General features: G+C 34.1%; 1 protein-coding gene and 1 pseudogene across 2 annotated transcripts in view; both read left to right on the forward strand.

The window, feature by feature from the left end:
- The window catches only part of KCNT2 (potassium sodium-activated channel subfamily T member 2), a 359,762-nt gene extending 351,172 nt beyond the window's left edge, over nucleotides 1–8,590 (forward strand). For both annotated transcript variants that reach the window (XM_049634538.1, XM_049634537.1), the window contains one exon: nucleotides 8,364–8,590. In XM_049634538.1, coding sequence (XP_049490495.1) covers nucleotides 8,364–8,475 — 112 coding nt within the window. In that variant the 3' untranslated portion in view covers nucleotides 8,476–8,590. The remainder of the gene's footprint in view (nucleotides 1–8,363) is intronic.
- LOC125925493 (nucleophosmin-like) lies at nucleotides 1,037–6,935 on the forward strand (annotated as a pseudogene).
- Nucleotides 8,591–20,329: the final 11,739 nt, after the last annotated feature.

Genomic DNA, 20,329 nt, shown 5'->3' on the forward strand with positions numbered 1-20,329 from the left:
GCCTAGGGGAGAAATTCCTAATGTGCATCTGCCCTTGAGGTCCAAGGTCCTGAGGCTGAGCTGGATCAAGAGCTGCTGAGCTAAGTAAGGTAGCTAACTCCAGGTTTCATTACTGACTTAATACAAATACCAAAGATCCAATAGTCTCAGCGGGTGTTAGGTCCACAGGATGTGTTTGTATCTATAATCAGGAAAATCATTAATAAAGTCAGAGACAAAGAGGACTGAGAACAGTCTGTGATGCAGAGCATGAAATGGATCCTTGCAAGTGGTTTAGAACTAAAGCTAGTAATGTGCCAAGATTTAGAAGCCTACCTTTATATGTTTTGTGAGAGATTTCTGCTGAGATGGAAAGGGTACTTTTTTTTTTTTTTAAGAGCATTGCAAGCAGCAGTAGAATTTATTGGCAGGATGGCTTAAGGTTGAAATAGACATGAAAATAAGGAAACCAGTTAAATTGTTGTTAGGCAGGTGTGAGGAGATAAGAATCTCTGGAAGCATTAGGATAATGGATAGTAAAGGCAGGTTTCTACGTAGATACATTTATGGAGGCAAAGACTAAGACTTGTTCATTGATACAGGACTTGGAAAAGGAGTATAACATGGCAATTCTATTTGATTGCAAAATAAATAAATGAATGCTCGTTCACTGAAGCAAGTCAGAAAAGGGAAGCAATTTTCTAGGAAGGAAAGGGGGCATTGTTGTCTGTGGAGAAAAAGGAAATGATTAGTTTTCTATTATGAATAAAGCTGATATGAACATCCAAAAAACAAGAGAGATAGATGACAAGCTAGAGTTTAGATACATCATTCAGTGTGCTACATGGAAATGTCTAGAAAGCGTAAAGAAATAGAGTACTGGAGCTTTGAAAGGAAGCTAGTTCTATGTAGAAAATATTTATTTTTCATCTTCCAGATGAGCAAAGCTAAAAAGATAATGATTTTAGGGTAGATACATAAGTGTGTTTCAAAAACTTCTTAGGAAAATACATCAGCAGGAGTAACTTTGATCCCAAATCAGTGTGAAAACAGCTTATAATGCACCTCATATACAACTAATTAGTATAATGCTTTGTTTTGTCATTTGATGATACTGGTTAGAATATAGGAGCTTTGGGGAATGAGATGAATGATAATTTCACCTGTTAGAGTTCTTAAAGCAGCTGTCAAAAATTATGTCCAGTGGTGATACTGAATTTATGGAGGACTTTAAGTGGCATGAAAATATCTTATTTATGATGCATCTGCTTTTAACTGCACATACTGGAGACTTTACCTGGTATATTACTATAATAAAACAAAACTGCTCCTTTTTCTTGTGTCCATATTTATATATGTCTTTCTTCCTTTAAGCCCATATTGCTATTAATTGTCAATTTTTATTGTTTTATTAATTTTTATTAATTTTTCATCTGCTAATTGTAATCCCAATCTTTTTATGCCTCTTTTTCAAATTAGTTGTAATTATGTTGATGATATAGTGTTTTTAAGAAGTTATGCTTACCTTATTCATATTTCATAACAAATTATAGGTTTTTGAACTTAAAATAATTATTTCCCATGACTATTTTGAATGAATGGGGAGATTTTGTTCATCTTTTGAGTCTATAAACATGTCCTTTCATTGAACATACATTTATAATTTAAAATAATTCTCCCCAAATTAAAACTTAGAAATAAAATATGTATGTTACAATATGTATTTTACAGGTAAAATAAACATGACATTTTCTGCCTTATTGATACTATTATTTTTTATTTATTTAAGCTAAAACATCAGTTTGACTGCTATAGGGAAGACACCTTTTTTTCAATGATCTGTATTTGTGGCCTTTAAAATAATTGTTTTACTATAACTGGAGCAATGATAAATGCCATGAAAAAATGCCTAATGTGACAAGTATTAAATAAAAACATGTTTAAGAAATTTATTTTATTAGATTCATAGGTTTAGTAGTGATAATAATAAGGGAAAGCAACTTTTGCAGCTATTTCAATGAATTTAGGGGATAATGAATTATACTTTTTGTTTTTCTAAAAAAATGCTTTCAAACGTTTAATTTAAATAAAGGGGCAACATTAATTTGGCTCAAAGAACAATAAGTAACTAAGTGATTGGTATTAAGCAGCTTAATGTTCTTGAAATAAATGAAAATGAAAATACAAAATATCAAGATTTGTGCAGCAAAAGCAGTTCTAAGAGGAAAGTTTATAGCAGTAAATGCATATATTAAGAACTTACAAATATCTTAATTAAGAATTAGAAAGATCTCAAATAAACAACGTAACTCTACACCTCAAGGAACTAGAAAAAGAAGAAATTATGCCCAGATGTAGCAGATGGAGAGAAATTAAGTCAGATAGAAAAATAAATGAAATGGAGACTAGAAAAATAATAGAAAGTATCAATGAAACTAAAAGCTGTTTTTTTAAAGATAAAATTGACACACTTGTAAGTAGACCAACTAAGAAAGAGAAGACAAATAAAATTATAAATGAAAGAGGACACTACAACCGATACTACAGAAATACCGAGAGACCACTATGAACAATTATATGCCCCCAAATTACATAACCTGAATAGTTACGTATAAAATAGATACATTTCTAGAAACATACAACCTACCAAGACTGAATGACTGAATGAAGAAGAAATAGAAAATCTGAACAGACCAATAATGACTTAAGAGATTGAGTCAATAAAAAAAAATTGTAATACAGAAAACTCCACAGGCAGATGGCTTTAATGGTGAATTCCACCGAATACTTAATGAAGAATTAATACTAATCCTCCTCAAACTCTTCCAAATATGAAGGGAGAGGGAACACTTCCAAACTTATTCTATGAATTTGGTATCACCTGGATACCAAAACCAGGTGAGTGTTTGAAAGGAAAACTATAGATGAATATCCCTGATGAATATAGATGTAAACCAAATTCAAGAACATATTGTAAAGATTATGCACCATGACCTAGTGGGATTTATCCTCAGGATGCCAAGATGCTTCAATATATGCAAATCAATAAATGTAATTCATCATATTAATAAAATGAAAGATAAATATCACATGATCATCTCAATAGATGCAGAAAAGGAACTTGACAAAATATAACACCCTTTCATGATAATTACCCTTAACAGATTGGGTATATAAGGAATGTATCTCAATATAATAAAGCCATATACAATAAACTCATTGTTAACATATAAATAAGAAAAACTGAGAAAGTTTTCTCTGATATCAGGTTGCCAAGGTTGCCCACTCTTAATATTTCTATTCAATATAGTATTGGAAGTCTTACCTAGAGTATTTAGGTAAGACAAAGAAATAAAAGACATCCAAATCAGGAGGAAGAAATAAAATTGTCACCATTTGCTGAAGATATGATCTTATATAAAGAAAATTCCAAAGAGTCGATCAAAAACCTGTTGGAATTAATGATTTAAGTAATGTGAGACATTATAAAATCAACTTACAGAAATCAGTGGCATTTCTTTAAACTAATGATGCAACATCAAAAAAAGAAATACAACTATCCTATTCACAGTAGCATCAAAAACAATAAAATACTTAGGAATAAATTTACAAAAGGAGTGAAAGATCTGTACATAAAAACTACAAAACTTTGTCCCTGGTGTGATTCATCTTATGTGGCTGTTTTGTGGAACAATAGTCGTTTCTCTCTGCCCATCTTCTCTCTCACCTAAGTGCATGTCACCACCACATGGAAGATTCGATGGACATGGACGTGAGCCTTCTGAGGCCCCAGAACTTTTTGGTTGTGAACTAAAGGCTGACAAAGATTATCAGTCTAAGGTGGATAATGATGAAAACGAACACTAGTTATCTTTAAGATCGGTCAGTTTAGGGACTTGTGCAAAGGATGAATTGCACATTGTTGAAGCAGAGGCATTGCATTACGAAGGCAGTCCAATCAAAATCACACTGGCAACTTTGAAAATGTGTGAAGAGCCAATGGTTTCCCTTGGGGACTTTGAAATAACACTACCTGTGGTCTTACAGTTGAAATGTGGTTCAAGGCCTGTGCATATTAGTGGACAGCACTCAATAACTGTGGAGGAAGATGCAGAGTCAGAAGATGAAGAGGAAGAGGATGTGAAGGTCCTTAGTATATCTGGAAAGTGTTCTGCCCCTTGGAAGTGTTAGCAAGGTTCCACGGAAAAAAAATGAAACCTGGTGCCGATAAAGATGATGACGAGGATGATGATGATTTTGATGATGACAAATCTGAAGAAAAGTCTCCAGTAAAGAAATCTATAGGAGATACTGCAGCCAAAAGTGCACAAAAATCAAACCAGAATGGAAAAGACTCAAAACCATCAACACCAAGATCAAAAGGTCAAGAATCTTTCAAAAAACAGGAAAAGACTCCCAAAACACCAAAAGAACCTAGTTCTGTAGAAGACATTAAAGCAAAAATGCAAGCAAATATAGAAAAACGTGGTTCTCTTCCCAAAGTGGAAGCCAAGTTCATCAATTATGTGAAGAATTGCTTCCCGATGACTAGCCAAGAGGCTATTCAAGAAATCTAGCAGTGGAGGAAGACTCTTTATGAAAGTAGTTTAAACAGTGTGTTAAAACTTTCCACCTTATTTCACTTCTGTACCAGTTGATATCTGGCTGTCCTTTTTATAAAGCAGAGTGAGAATGTCTGATGAACACTGTCCAGGTTCCATTGCCAAGAATGTGTTGTCCAAAGTGCCTGTTTAGTTTTTAAAGATGGCACTCCACCCTTTGCTTGGTTTTTATGTATGGAATGTTATGATAGGACATAGTAGTAGTAGTGTTCAGACAAATGGAAATGATAGGGAGACAAAAATGTATATGTGAAATAAACTCAGTGTTTTAATAAGGTGAAAAAAAAACTACAAAAATTTGGGGCACCTGGGTGGCTCAGTCAGTTAAGTGTCCATCTCTTGATTTTGATTCAGGTCATGATCTCACAGTTCATGGGTCGGAGCCCCACGTTGGGATCCATGCTGACAGTGTGGAGCCTGCTTGGGATTCTCTCTCTCTCTCTCTCTCTCTCTCTCTCTCTCTCTCTCTCTCCCTCTCTTTCTGCCCCTCTCTCCCCTCAAAATAATTAAATAAACTTAAAAAAAACTACAGAACTTTGCTGAAAGAGCTCAAAGAAGATACAAAGATATGTAAAGACCTCTTGTGTTCATGGATTGAAAAGATAAATGTTGGTAAAATGGTCACACTACCCAAAGCCATATACAGACCCTACAAAATCTCTATCAAAATATCAAAGGTATTCTTCACAGAATTAGAAGAAACAATCCCAGAATTCATGTGGAACCACAAAGGATCCTGAATAGCCAAAACAATCCTTAGAAAAAAAGAACAAAGTCAGAAGTATCACACTTCCTGATTTCAAACTATACTACAAAGCCATAGTAATATAAACGGTATGGTACTGGCACAGAAATAAACCTATAGGTCAATGGAACATAATAGAGAGCCCAAAATTAAATCCCTGTATTTATGGTCAACTAATATTTGACAGAGAAGCTAGGAATACAATGGAGGAAGGAAAGTCTCTTCAAAAAAATGATGTGGGAGACACTGGAGAAGCACATGTAGAACAATGAAATTAGACTTCTGTCTCACCACTAAACAAACAAACAAACAAAACACTCAAAATGGATTAAAGACTTAAATATAAGACCTGATATCATAAGACTTCTAGAAGAAAACAAGGAAGAAACTCATTGATATTGGTCTTGGCAATGATATTTTGGTCATAATGCCAAAAGCACAAACAATGAAAGTAAAAATCAACAATTGGGCTACATCAAACTCAAAAGCTTCTGCACAACAAAAGAAACATCAACAAAATGAAACAGCCTACAGAATGGGAGAAAATTCTTGCAAATCGTAACTCAGATAAGGGGTTAATATCCAATATATATAAAGAGCTAAAACTTATTTTAAAAACGCCAAACAATCAGACTAAAAAATGAGTCCGAACTAAATATTTTGCAAAGAGGACACGAAAATGGCCAATGCCATGGAAAGACGTTCAACATCACTAATCATCAGGGAAATGCAAATAAAACCACAATGAGATATCACCTCACACCTGTTGGAATGGCTATCATCAAGAAGACAAGAGACAACCTGTGCTGGTGAGGATATTGTAAAAAGGGAACCCTTATATACACTGTTGTTAAGAATTTAAATCAGTCCAACCACTATGGAAAACAATATGAAAATTCCTCAAAAATTAAAAATAGATTTACCATACCAATCGCATACCATCGCAATGCCACTTTGGGATATGTTATCTAAAGGAAATGAAAACTGGATTTTGATGAGACATATGCACACCCATGTATATTGCAGCATCATTCACAACAGCCAAGATATAGAAACAACCCAAATGCCCATCAATGGGTGAATGGATAAGAAAGATGTGGGTATTATTTAGCTATGAGGAAGGAGGATATCCTGTCATTTGCAACACATAGATGGACCTTTAGCACATTATAAAAGCGAGATGTGAGAGGACAAGTACTACATGATATCACTTATATGGGGAATCTAGAAACAAGTCAAACCCATACTAAAACAGGTTGTTACTAGGAGATGGGGAAGTAGAGGGATGAGATTGATGGTGTTTAAGGATTCAAACTTATAACAAGAAATAAATAAGCCATAAAGATCTAATGTAGAGTATAATGAATACGGTTAATAATGATGCACTATAATGATGTAATGTGATGAATATGGCATCAATGGCGATCGTATTAAAATATATAAATGTATCAAAACAATGTTTTACATCTTTAATTTACAATTTGTAATGTGTTCAATTTACCAAATTAAAAAAAAAGAGTTTAATGTGCACTATTAGTTGTCTTCATCAATCTACAATGCTAGTGATATTTAAAATAATTATAAAGCAGTGTGCATGGAGAACAATATCCAGTTAATAGATTCAAGGACATTAATTTCAACTTTTATTTGATTGGAGAAAATAGACTATTGTGTTTTAAATTGCCTTTTCTCATATTCATTAAGGAACATGTTTTCTGAATATTTTTCTTCAGTTTTTAAGAGGAAACGTACAATCCTCTATTAGACTAATCTCTTCAAATTAGGTTTTCTGTTCATTTTTTGTACCTTCCAAATTATTATAAAACTATGAATTACTAATTTCATTTGCATCTGAAACAAGACTTTCTTTGAGTGCTGCATTGCCCGGATTTACTTTCCTTCTCTCCCTGAAAACTCTCAGTGGCTTCCCACTGCCTTTGGGACAGAGTTTGAAACTACTTTATCCTGAAACTTAAAGTCCTCTGCTAGCTGTTTTCTATGCTTCTTCCTGAATTTACCTTCCACTATTTCCTGGTTTAACCATTCTCCTGAAATCAAGCTCACTTTTGGAAGAGATCAGGAGCAAACCTAGAGACAAAGTTCAACTCAACCTTCTGAATAGTGTTCCCTAATTCTCTCTGTCGCTTCTTTTTTCTCTTTCTGTGATGTTTGGAATTTATTTTTCTTGTGTTTATCTGCTTTATAAATTAAACTCAATGAATCTTCTGCAGGACAGGTGTTGGGGTTTGCGACCTTTTGTATTTCCAGTTCCTAATGCAGTATTCCAGAAGTGCTCAAGAAATGGAAGCTCGTTTTTTGAGATCTGAAGTAAAACATCTCTCTTAAAACAAATTATAACATTATTTAAATGTATGAGTTTGGCAGATGAACACTTTCCTATTTACTAGTTGAATAAATTAAGAATTATTTTTTATTTTGTATAAGTGCTCACCATAGCATAACCTGAATTTTAGATTAATTTCCAGATAATTAAAAGGTTATCTCTGCACAGTATTCTTCAGAGCATGTATTAAATCATGACTTTTTTTAGAATCCTGAAGTATTTAAATAAAGGACTAAAGAAATTATTTAGATCAAATTTATTTATGAATTATAAAAGTAAGACTAAGAGCAGTTAAGTAATAGAAGAATCATGGCTAAGATTTAGGTCTGCTTCTTAGAAAAATAGCCAAAGAAAGGGATGATAAATCAATAAAATACTAAAATAAAACATAAAATTTTGATAAGATGAAGATGGTGAAATGGATTATAACTAAAAAAAATAATTCTTGATTCATTAGTATTTATCATCATAATCTTAGGTATAGAAATAATACAAGTCCTGCAAAATATTTTAGGTCAATTAAAAAGTGAGTCCTGCTTCCAGTGCTGTATCTAGACACGGTTTAGATCACCTAAAAACTGAATACATTTGAAGCAGGAGTCTAAACTGTAAGTGTGAATTAGTTTTGCCTTTATTTACTATTACAGTTATTTGCTTTGTTTTCTTTTATTAGATACTTAATCCGACCAGATCCGCTGGCATACCTTCCAAACAGTGAACCCAGTCGAAAAAACAGCATCTGCAATACCACAGGTCAAGACTCTCGGGAGGAAACTCAACTTTGATAAAAAGAAAATAAGAGACCTTTTTTTTTTTCCTACAAGAATCTTGCTTAAACCGACTCTAAATCTTAGGGGAAAATAAGTGCTGCTGGCATGAAATAAACTCGATCAGAATATATTCCATTCTCTCATATTAAAAGAAATCTATTCTCTTAGAAGTATAGATTATTTTGAAATTTAAAGTATTGCTTCTTGGTACTCCTCCTATTAATATTTGAAAGATATCAATGTAATGATTTTGAAAACCTAAATTAAAAGACATAATTTAAATTGGTTATTTGTTTGACAATAATCCAAAGTGTATGAAGCCAATTTTTTAAAATATTAAGTTTTTATGAAAGTAAGCGAAAAACCCAAGTATATTTGGTGCATCACAATGGACATAGAAGATTGTTGGTCTTCTTAAAAGTTAAATAGTCATATCCTTTAAACTTGCTGTTTTATAAAATTGAGCTCATCAGCAATGTCTAGCCTTCTCTACACAGAGATTAACCAACAAACTTGTGTGGCTGACTTTTGTGTAAGACTCACAATTTGCTTTAGCATATAAATCTTTAAGTCATTTTAACCTTTTTTTGTTGCCTTTCAGATGATATCATATTCATTTCAGTATTTGAGATGTTCATAGCATGTTCTATTACACTGAAGAAACCAAAAAATATCAAGTACCTGAACTTTTTGCTAACTTTATGTCCGACACACGTTGTTTGCCAAGAAAAGTGTATTAAAAAGCAAATATTTATTGTTCTCCTAAAAGAATAGCTAACAGAGAAAATACTTAAAGCCCATATGTTAATTTAAATTTAAGCCAAGCGTTGAAACATTAACTGAAACATGCGTAATGGTTTCCATTTGGCTCTGGAGTTTTAACATTTCCATAATCTATATAGTATATCTTATTTAGAAAACTCCTTTAAAATTCAAAGAGGCAAAATGATGCTATTTATGGAATACAAGGCCATTTCAAACATTAAAAGTCCTCCTTTATCCCTTTAGTACCGAAATCTCATACACAAAACAGTGGTATCTTAAAAAATTTGATTTAATTTTGAAAAATCATCTATAGGAACTATGTTTTCACACGATGAGGAAAAACACATGTAACGACAAGTAGTTTTCGCCGCTGAAGTTTAGTATAAATTATGAAGAACTTGACAATTATCAATTAAATGTAAATCGCTCCTTGATGCCATCAGTGCTGCTATCTTACTGCTTTATTTCCCTTCAGAAACAGACTGAAAAGCACAAGAGCAGTGTTTGCCAAGTAGTTGGAATGTGTTACAGCATTCCCAGGAGAGAGAAATGGGTAAATTTCAAAAGGTATTTTTCTTCTAATTTTGTATTTTAAAAATTTCTGGCCTTGACATTGACTTTTAATTCCACAGAAAAGAAGATGTGTAAGACTAGAAAGAGACATTTTCTTCTTTTCATAAAGAAACAGATGAATTGGAAAGACAGTGGAAGAACTTAAAAAAACATAGAGAAAGCCTAAAATTCCCCGAATAATTCTACGAAAATGAAAATGTAGAACCTAACATGAAAAAAGGATAGATTATAGCCATTGTATAATTTGGCTTAGAGAAGAAGAAATGCCTGTTTGTTATTGGTTTTTAGTATTTTGTATTACTCTCATTTTAGCATAACAAAAACACCAAGAATTTCTCCTAAAACAGAGAGAGCCTATCTTTAATTTTCTTTAATCAGATAAGAAAATAGAGAATTTATAACAAGCTTCTTAAAATTGGAATTGTATCATAAAACGAAGATTGTATGCATATGCGTGCGTGTATGTTGTAGACACATGTGAAATATGCTTCACAAATTTACACATGCACCTATAAATTATTCAGGCTAAAGCAGAATTGGATCAATGTCTGTAATGGAGAATGACAATGAATTTAAGTAACTTTATATTTGCACATAAAAAATCAAAAATCATATACTTCTTTAAGTTGCCATTTCATTACTCCATTACAGTTATTTTTAGGAATAAATGTAAGATTTTATGAATATTCTATTTCCCCACAAGACCTCAAGTTCAGTATTTTTGCATTATGACCATTGTCAAGACTAGGACTTTACGCTAGGACATGACTATATTTCCTATAAAACTAAAAGTTTGTTTCACAAATTTTACAGTGGTTATTTTTGATTATGCACATTAGTCCAAATTTAATAGTTGACACAATTCATAGCAGCTTGCTATAATAATGATAGTTTATTAGTCTTTCTGTTATTTAAATAATAGAAGATGCTTATAAAAGCCTTTTAACAAACTGTTGCCTTTTTAAAATACTTAACTTGCACACAAAAGAAAACATAAAGTCAGTAATAGTCCTTGTAATCCTATGGGAATCGGTTCTGTTTATTGTCTATGTACCATTTTGCTACCAGTTACATTGAATTGCTTAAAATAAATAATAAAAATTATTTCTCATGGTGAAAACCCCTTGGTGCTTTTTGCCAAAACTTTAATTGTTTAACCAATTATGTTTTGAAACCACAAAACTCCTATGCCACTTTTATATTTCAAAACCAACATAAACATGAAGGTCTTCTCATTGGAAAAGATAGCCATAAAAAACTGGTTGAATTGCTTCTTAATGTAATAGTTTCTGAATAACTAATATAGCAGGAAAAGAGGAGGGAGGAAGGAAGGGTCAGGGATGGGAGGTAGAGAAGAAGTGAACAAAGGGAAGGGAGGAAAAGTAGAAAATAAAAGGAAGGGGGAAAAGAACGAATGTTGGTGCCACAAGAGAATTTGTGTGTGTGTGTGCAAATCAGAGCCAATACACTCATTTAAAGGTCAGAAAAGCACTGGTTAGTGAAAAGAAAAATAATTTTAAATGCCAAGATAGACTTTTTGGCTCCAGGAAAATGGAGCCTATTCTTCCTGCTAAGTATAGCTTAAAAAAACAAAAAACAAAAAAACAAAAACAGAAAAACCCCTCTAGATGTTATTTATGAAACAAGCATCAGAAGACTGCGAAGTGAAAAGAAGGAAGACAGACCAGGGAGCTGAGTCTTGCAGAACAGCACAGGGTTGAGGGGAGTGAGTTTTCGGGGTTTGTTTGTGGTCTCCTATGTAACTTACTCTGGATATTGGGAAATACCAATGAACATGGACAAAAAAGTCCCAAGAAAAACGTGTTCTCTCCTTCCAAGGGACTGACTCTTGCAGCAGGTGGTGCACAGCACAGAGTCCTGATGATCCTGCAGTGTGTGTGTGGCTTCTCCAGTCAACATACCCAGGGGCGAGGAGCTCCCTCAGCACCAGTTCAGATGGTCCAGTGCCTCCAGTGAGACCCTTCCCCATGAACGACTCCCCCAGATTTCCAGCAGGTTCTGTCAGTGCAAGTACCACAATGACTTTTCTGCAGTTCTGTGAGCCACTGCTAGGCCATCTCAAGATCTTGATTTCAGTCCCAGGGTCTTTTCTTGGGGCACTGTATCTCAGGCCTGACAATGATGCATGCTTCTTATATATCTGCTGTCGCTATATTATTTTCAAGTTCTCTTTACTTATTACTAACTCCAAAGCTTTGCTATGGCTAATGATTCTCTACATTAAACTTTCTCTGTCCAGATCACCATGTGGTTTCTCTCTCCAGATTGAATCTTGGCTGAGACATGACGCACAAATCAGCAGTTCTTCAATCTGATTAAATCTGACATAATATTGATATCAAATTTCAAGGACTGCAATTTAAAGGACAGATTTTGGGGAAATTCAACAAATTGAATAGCACCTGCCGGGAAACTTTTAAAACACACCGTGCTCATCCTGTGGAGTATTAGGCCACATTATTTCACTTTGATCTTCTCCTTTTCTTTTTCTTTTTTTCTTTCTTTCTTTCTTTCTTTTTCTTTCTTTCTTTCTTTCTTTCCTATAGCACTGCTCTCTAGTCTATTTTATTTGGAGAGACAGGTCAACTTTAATTATCGTGGATCAATCTAATATTATACCATATGGTCCTAAAAGTACAGTTATTTGGCTTATCATTAAAGTCCGTATTCTTACTATTCAAGAGAATTATATTTTATTATTTATATCTAAAATGTTTTAATAGAAACAAAAATAATGATATGTTTTCCTAAGTATAAATCATAGCAGAAATCTTTAATAAACTGTACTGTAATTTAGTCTCATTCCTGTATAGTTAGTCTCATTCATGTATAGTTATACACAGATATTTATATTTTCCGTTTCTACTATATACAAAATATGTTTCATTTCATGTTATGCCAGGCTAGATATCTTTGCATTTGAAAATTAAATATAATTTCCAAAAGGAAACATTCCTAAATATATAGACTTTCATTCCCTGGTCTGTGTTAATATTCATTTAGAATAAGAAAGTTTGAGATGGTCTTGAAATACAAGTATTTCTTTTTTTTCTTTAAAAAAATTTTTTTTTACATTTATTTATTTTTGAGAGACAGAGAAAGGCAGAGTGTGAGTGGGGAAGGCACAGAGAGAGAAGGAGACACAGAATCCAAAGCAGGCTCCAGGCTCTGAGCTGTCAGCATAGAGCCTGATGTGGGGCTCAAACCCATGAACCATGAGATCATGACCTGAGCCGAAGTCGGACGCTTAACCAACTGAGCCACCCAGGTGCCCCAAGTATTTATTTTCTTATCTGAAAACTCTCAACTTGCAAAAGACAGGGCTATGAGACATTCTTATTACTAGACCTGAGGTAAGGACTGAAGTTGAGGTTTGTAAATACATTGCTTAGTCATTCAGGGCACAAATAAAGTATATAATGCTAAAGTAATAATTTTTAACTTGCATTTTTTATTACTCATTATTGTCATATGTCAAAAGTTGTACCAATATGCATCAAATGTAATGGATTCTAAATTTTAATGGAGACCCACAAAAATGAGACCCACAAAGAAATCTGTCAGTGTGTCATTGTTTTAGTCCATTTTTGTGGTAATAACAAAAATACCATAGACTGGGTAGCTTAACAAACATTTATTTTTCACAGTTCTGGAGGCTGGGAAGTCTAAGATCAAGACATCAGCAGATTCACTGTTTGGTGAGAACCTGCTGCCTGGTTTATAGATGGCTTTGTTCTTGTAACCCCACATGGCAGAAAGTAGAGAGGAACAAAGTTTCCTGGGACTCTTATGAGGGCATGAATCCTATTTATGAGAATTCTGCCCTCATGATCTCATCATATCTTAATTTCCTCCTAATGACTCCACCTCCTACTATCATGACATTGGGGACTAGGGCTTCAGCATATGAATTTGCAAGGAGGGGATTATAAGCATTCAGCCCACAACATTCTGTCCCTGCTCCCATCCCCCAAATTCATGGGTTTTTTTTCCACATTCAAAATACATTCATTCCATCCCTACAGTTCCAAAAGTCTTAACTTGTTTCAGCATCAACTATAGAGTCTAAAGTCCAAAATCTCATCTAAATCTGATCTAAATCAGATATGAATGAAGCCCACAGTACAATTTATTCAATTACTATATTAGTCTGCTTGGGCTGTTAGAATAAAATATAATAGACTGGGGCTGTTTAAGCAACAAAGGTTTATTTCTCCTAGTTCTGGAAGCTGGGAAGTCCAAGATCAAGGCAGAATTGTTGTTTGGCAAGAGCCCACTGTCTGGTGAGTGGGTGGCCATCTTGGTGTCCACTCACATGGTGGAGAGTAGAGAGCAGCAAGCTCTCTCAAACTCTTTTATTTTATTTTTTTTTTAATGTTTATTTATTTTTGAGAGAGAGAGCACAAGTGGAAGAGGGGCAGAGAGAGAGAGGGAGACACAGAATCTGAAGCAGGATCCAGGCTCTGAGCTCTCAGCATAGAGCCCAACGCAAGGCTTGAACTCACAAACCTTGAGATCATGACCTAAGCCGAAGTCAGATGCTTAACCCAGGCGCCCCCTTTCTCAAACTCTTTTAAGGTCATTAATCTCATTCACAAGGCTTCCCCTTCATGACTTCATCTAACCCTAATTATCTCCCTTTGGGCACCTGAAATCATCACACTGAAGGGTAAGATTTCCAAATACCAATTTGAAGGAGAGACACTCAGTCTATCACAGTCATAATGATCTCGCAAGGAAACTGGCACTTTATGATACATATTTGGCAGGACAGTTTTGGCTATGCTGCAGTAATAGTTAAACAAACACCATAATCTCAGGGTTTAATATAACAAAAAAATCATTTTAATCTAGAAGAATGCCCAATGAAGAAAATGACCTTAAGTTTTAGGTTAAAGATTTTATAAATATATATTCATTGGAATAATATAAATTTCCAAATCATTACAGTAACATAAATATAATAGAAGTATTTATTACCTTAATCAAGTATTCAAACTTGAACAGAAAAAGTTGAGAAAACAGTAATAACTTCTTGAAAAACACTTCAGTTTTAGATATTTTGCACCAACTAAGCTACAAACGATTTTATTTTAAAAATAGAATTATCTTATGATCACTTTTTAATGAAAACTAATTGATTTTTAATGTTTTTGGCAAAAAGCATGCTGTGAGATGACTATGAAATGACTGAAGTTTCTACTGGAAAACATGTTGCTGAAAATAATTAAGTAGCTGTACGTGATTTATTATCTCCGACTAAAGGAGCAAAGTTCTTTATTTTGGACTGCTCGACATCCTTCGAGTTAGCGTGGGCAATACTCATTTCTCACTTTAGTGAAATTAAGATTTTTTCCTTGACTAGGAAACAAGTTGCAATCCAATTTGAAGCAAGAGGAAAAGTCATCACTTACCTTGGTGTGCTTATAAACTTAAAAGCCTAAATTAGAAAGAGAGAAGGAGGTTCTTTGGTTACTTTGGAATGTAAATATTCCAGAGCACATATTTTAAAACAAGAGATCTGTTCTTTTTTTTTTTTTTGACCTATTTACTAATATGGTTGTGATGTTTATCAGATAGTACTAAAAGTTAAAATCACTTAATAAAATGATTTTATTTCATCAAGTCCTTTTGGGGTCATGCTATCATTTTTTCTTGTTTGTTGAAATGTGGATAACCATGTAATGCAAGTAACAAACTATTTAAAAGTGTATTATTAAGAATTTGTAAGAGCAAAAGCTTAGTATTTCAAAATAGTTTCTGTAATATTTGTAGTTTTTTCTTAAATAGCCACTTTTAAGAGATATTGACAAGATCTGCCTGCCTTATAATTATTTGGTCTCAGAGCAATTTTTCAATATTAGAAGAATCAAATTTCCCTGACATCTTTCAACATTCCTTAACGCTTTCCTTTTGTTTACCTATTTATATAAACTAGTCACCAAAATAATTACAAATTTCATATAACTTTGACATAATTTAGTGAAGTAATTTAACATCTCTTTGTATCATAGATAGAAGACAATTTTCAACTAAGTCTAAAATACAATTGTTTCTTTATAACTCTTCTGATAGCATCGCAGAATAAACTGCAGGATACAGATGATTATCAAGGGTAAGTCATTTGTTTTGTGTATACAGTACTGACTACTCTGTAGACTTATCTGTGTCATAATTGCCACATCTCGCATTGTGTCCATTCCCACAGAGGTAGCTATCTGGCCCCAGGGCATACAGATGCTGAATGGTAGGGCAGTTTGGCTCCTAAAAAGACAGTTGGTCAGCCAGCATCAACTCCCTGATCTTGTAACATGGCAGTTGATCTGTGTCCATTTCTTATCAATCCAATGAAAAGGGAGGATTGCTTAAAGTCACAGAGGGCTCTGCTGGAGAAAGTAAGTGTTGAGTTTGCTCCTGGAGACAGTACTCATTCCAGCTGGTTCTGTCAGAGGCTCTGAAAAGCAAGAAACCACGGACCTTGGTACCTGAGTGATGAAATTGGAAATGATTTTTGTGGAGAAAATGGCTATAGATCTAGACATCTTAAAATTATGATGTAGCAATTGTCTGTTGTTATGAACTAAAAAAATGATTGACATGAAGACTTTAGAAGCTCAGAAATAAATCTCTGTTGAAAATTATTGTAAATATATTTAGCTGATGTACCCATTGTTTATGATACCACTCAGACTGTCATCTGTCCACAGGATATAAACACAAGACTGTTGTTTTATACTAGTTCAAAAAAGAGATTCTCAAATGCACAAGGGCAAACCTGAGGCCCATCTTTGATTTTCCTCTTTTCCTTCATTACTCCTTCCCATCAGTTAATGTCGGAGTTCTGTTATTTCTTCCTCTTAAACAGCTCTCATGTTCTATGTTCTCACCAGTTCTGTCCCACACCGGAGTACTGAAATGCTAGCCTGCACCTGGCTACTCCAGTGAATGTGCCAAACCCAATCTTGCCCTCCTCTATCCTTTTCTCCAAATTATGATCAGAAAGGTTTTTTTCAAAAATCTAGATTTATTATTAGTTAAAATCACTCAGAGGCATCTCGTTGGTGTTAGAATAGAGACCAGAATTAGCAGGCCTGATAGTTATGATCTGACCCCATGCTTTTACCTCTTCCGCCTCACCTCTTACTCACTACGTTTCACTCACAATGCACTGTATTCAGTTTTTCAAATAGGCTACATGCTTTTTCTCTAGTGAAGAACCAAGCATGTTATTTCTCTTGCCTCAGATTATATTCCTCCTACCTTTGGCTATCTAACTCCTCCTCATTCCATCTAGTCATTCAGTTATAACAAATATTTATGTAGACATATCTTTAAAATAAACTATAAGAAATACTTCTTCAAGGAAAGTCTCACAATATCATTACTAATAGTTGAAATAAACTAGTGAAGGTTCCCTTTATACATTTTCATGGTATCCTGTACTTTTTCACACCTCTTGCCCCCATTTGCCTTTATGATATTGTTAGTAGTATTATGATCCACTATTGATTCATAGGGAGGAAACCCAATTCTAAAATCTGGTTGCAAATCTCTCTCTGAGAGAATGTACCTTTTTCTGAGAAATACACTCTTGGGCATATCTGTCTAAAAGAGAAGCCTCTATGAGAATAACATGAATAGCCCAGGTTTAGGCAATGTCAAGTGGCCGGTGACCTGGGCCTCTTCTTTATTCAAAAGACTATTAATTCTATATCTTCTCCAGTTTTGAAAGTGGAGTCAAGGTCAAAGTCTCTCATGGGTTACTCGACTCTGGTTCTACAAATCAAATAAAACTTTGGTGGGTTGCCTACCAGTTTCATTCCCAGAGACCCAGGTTTCATTTCACCACTGCTAATGAAATTATTTCAGAAATCAGATGATAACATCAGACCTGCTGCATTGGAAGGTAATTGTAGTAATATGACTTGAAAGGTTCAGAGTTGATACTTAGTCTTGCCACCCTGGGATTCTTCCCTTCCTGCGGAGGTCACTGCATTCGCCGTTCTTTTCAGTCACATTCTGGACATAGAACAGTAATAAAGGATGAATCAGATTTAGATATTATAAGCTCTCTTTGTGAGTTATAACTTTATGCCGGTGGTTCTTCTCCTTGTTGCAAGTTAGAATTAACTGTGGAGCTTCTAAAAAATATCAATGCTCAGGCTTGTTTCCAAATGAATTAAATAAAAATCTCTGAGGGAAGAGTCTCAGCTTTGTATATTTTTAAGGATCTTTAAATCATTCTAATGGATAGCCAGCATTTTTTGCTCCCTAAATAAGGATTTAAAGCACTCTTGCCTCTGAAAATGAATTTTTGTTTTTGGGAAATAGATGTGCTTTCCTCCATGTGCCCATTCAGGAACTAACCACAACTAATCTCATGTGTCCTTTATTGTTTATCTCTGTCACCACAGGAAGCCCCAGGCCAAATCTTCATTTCCACACTGTAATCTAAATCTGACTCTGCATATTAATACCTGTGTCCCATCACCCTCAACTTTTGAAGTCATTTGATTATGGTTTAAATAGAGCCACTTTAGACATAATGCAGACTGCTCAAAGTGGAATGTGAACTCTCTTACAAAAAGAATGTTGTACTTAAAACTTTAGAAGCTTGTCTGGAATCTTTAATATTGCTAAAAACTTCTGGAAAATAAACTATGAAATCATGGAATTCATAATTAGGCTTATACTTCTGTGCCTGGGTCTGCAGTTTCTTGATATGGAAATAGTCTTGGCTTAATTTGGTCTCTCTTGGCTACTGGACTGGAAAGAAACCATAAGTTGTGGTCATAATTATCCTCAGTATTTTTCTCTGTTATGCGGCTCAAATATATGATCTCCAAAGTTTTAAGTGCAGCTGTACAGTGGCTGTTCCATATAATGATCCAATAAGAAGTGTCCTCAAAAGAACGAAGAAAGAAAGAAAGAAAAGAAAGAAGGAAAGAAAGAAAGAAAGAAAGAAAGAAAGAAAGAAAGAAAGAAAGAAAAAGGAAAAAGGAAGGGAAGTAAAAGGAAACAAAAAAGGAAAGGAAGGAAATGGAAGAGAAAGAAAAGAGAAAAGAAAAGAGAAAAGAAAAGAAAAGAAAAAAGAAAAAAGAAAATCTGACATGACATTTAGAAATGGAAAAATTGTCATTCTAAGTCTACACTTGAGCACGACATATTAAATACCAGTGCAGACCTAGATTAGTCATATCCCCAGGTGATAATGGTTCATCCTCCCTGCTAGACTAAAGAATAATCAAAGAGGAGATTGAGAATTGAAACCAGTCTATTTTTCCATTCCTGTTCTATGAAATTCTGGCTCCAAGATACTTTACCATTTCTGTGCTAAATAACTCTAGCACATAGCATGCTTTCATTTTTTGTGTGTCAAAAAACATTGGCCTTTGGCAAAAATTATTAGATTCTTGCTCCAGGAAGTGTTTCTGGAAGATAAGATTATGAACCAACAAAACAATGATCATCATTAGCTGCCTACTCATCATTATTCACTTTAAGATTCTTTCTGTGCCCAGCAATGCAAGTTTTATGTCATGAACTTTACAGAATCGCAGTCAGTTCCCTGCCTTGCAAAATCACCTTATATCATCCAGCCCAGGCCTTAAAACTTGATTTTTCCCTTCTGAGATTCTACTCAAGTTCTGGCAAAACAGTATTCTTCTTTATTATAGTAAGTCTGACACATAAGTTTGCTTGCTAAACCTCAACATCAGCTTTCTAGTGGATATTTTGGGAAGTCAAAAGCTGACAGATCACACAACTCTTTTCTCCTTCATCTCCTGGTGTGTGTTAGTTATGATATTACTTGTAAGTATTCTCTTGGTTTTAAGTACAATTTTAAGTAATATATAAAAATGTCATTCCTTAATGTACCAAATTCAATGTATTTCAAGTCTTCATTAGCAAAGACTGAAGATTCCTCATTAATGAAGACACCGAAATAATGCATATACATATTTTCCCATTTATTCGATTAAAAAAATGGTTTTTTAAAGACTATTTATTTATTTTTGAGAGAGACAGAGACAGCACGAGTCGGGGAGGGTCACAGAGGGAGGAGACAGAGAATCCCAAGCAGGCTCCACGCTGGCAGTGTAGAGCCTGATGTGGGGCTTGAACTCACAAAACTGTGAGATCATGACTGGAGCCAAAACCAAGAGCTGGACGCTTTAACCAACTGAGCCACCCAGGCGCCCCTTAAATATGTTTTTATTTTGAAATTGTCAACATTCGTAACATTTATCTTCCTGTAGCTGTTTAATCTCATTTTGGAAGTAAATCCTTATTGCCAGTGAGTAAAATCACTTTAACATGGTTTTTAACATGGTTTTTCTGATCAGCACTTGGTTTTTCTAATGTGTGTGTGTGTGTGTGTGTGTATATATATATATATTTATTTATTTATTTATTTATTTATATATATATAATAAATGTGTGTGTGTATATATATATATATTCTATATAATTTCTAATGTGTGTGTGTGTGTATATATATATTCTCTCT

Source organism: Panthera uncia, chromosome F1, assembly GCF_023721935.1.
Source record: "Panthera uncia isolate 11264 chromosome F1, Puncia_PCG_1.0, whole genome shotgun sequence".
Taxonomy (NCBI): Eukaryota; Metazoa; Chordata; class Mammalia; order Carnivora; family Felidae; genus Panthera; species Panthera uncia.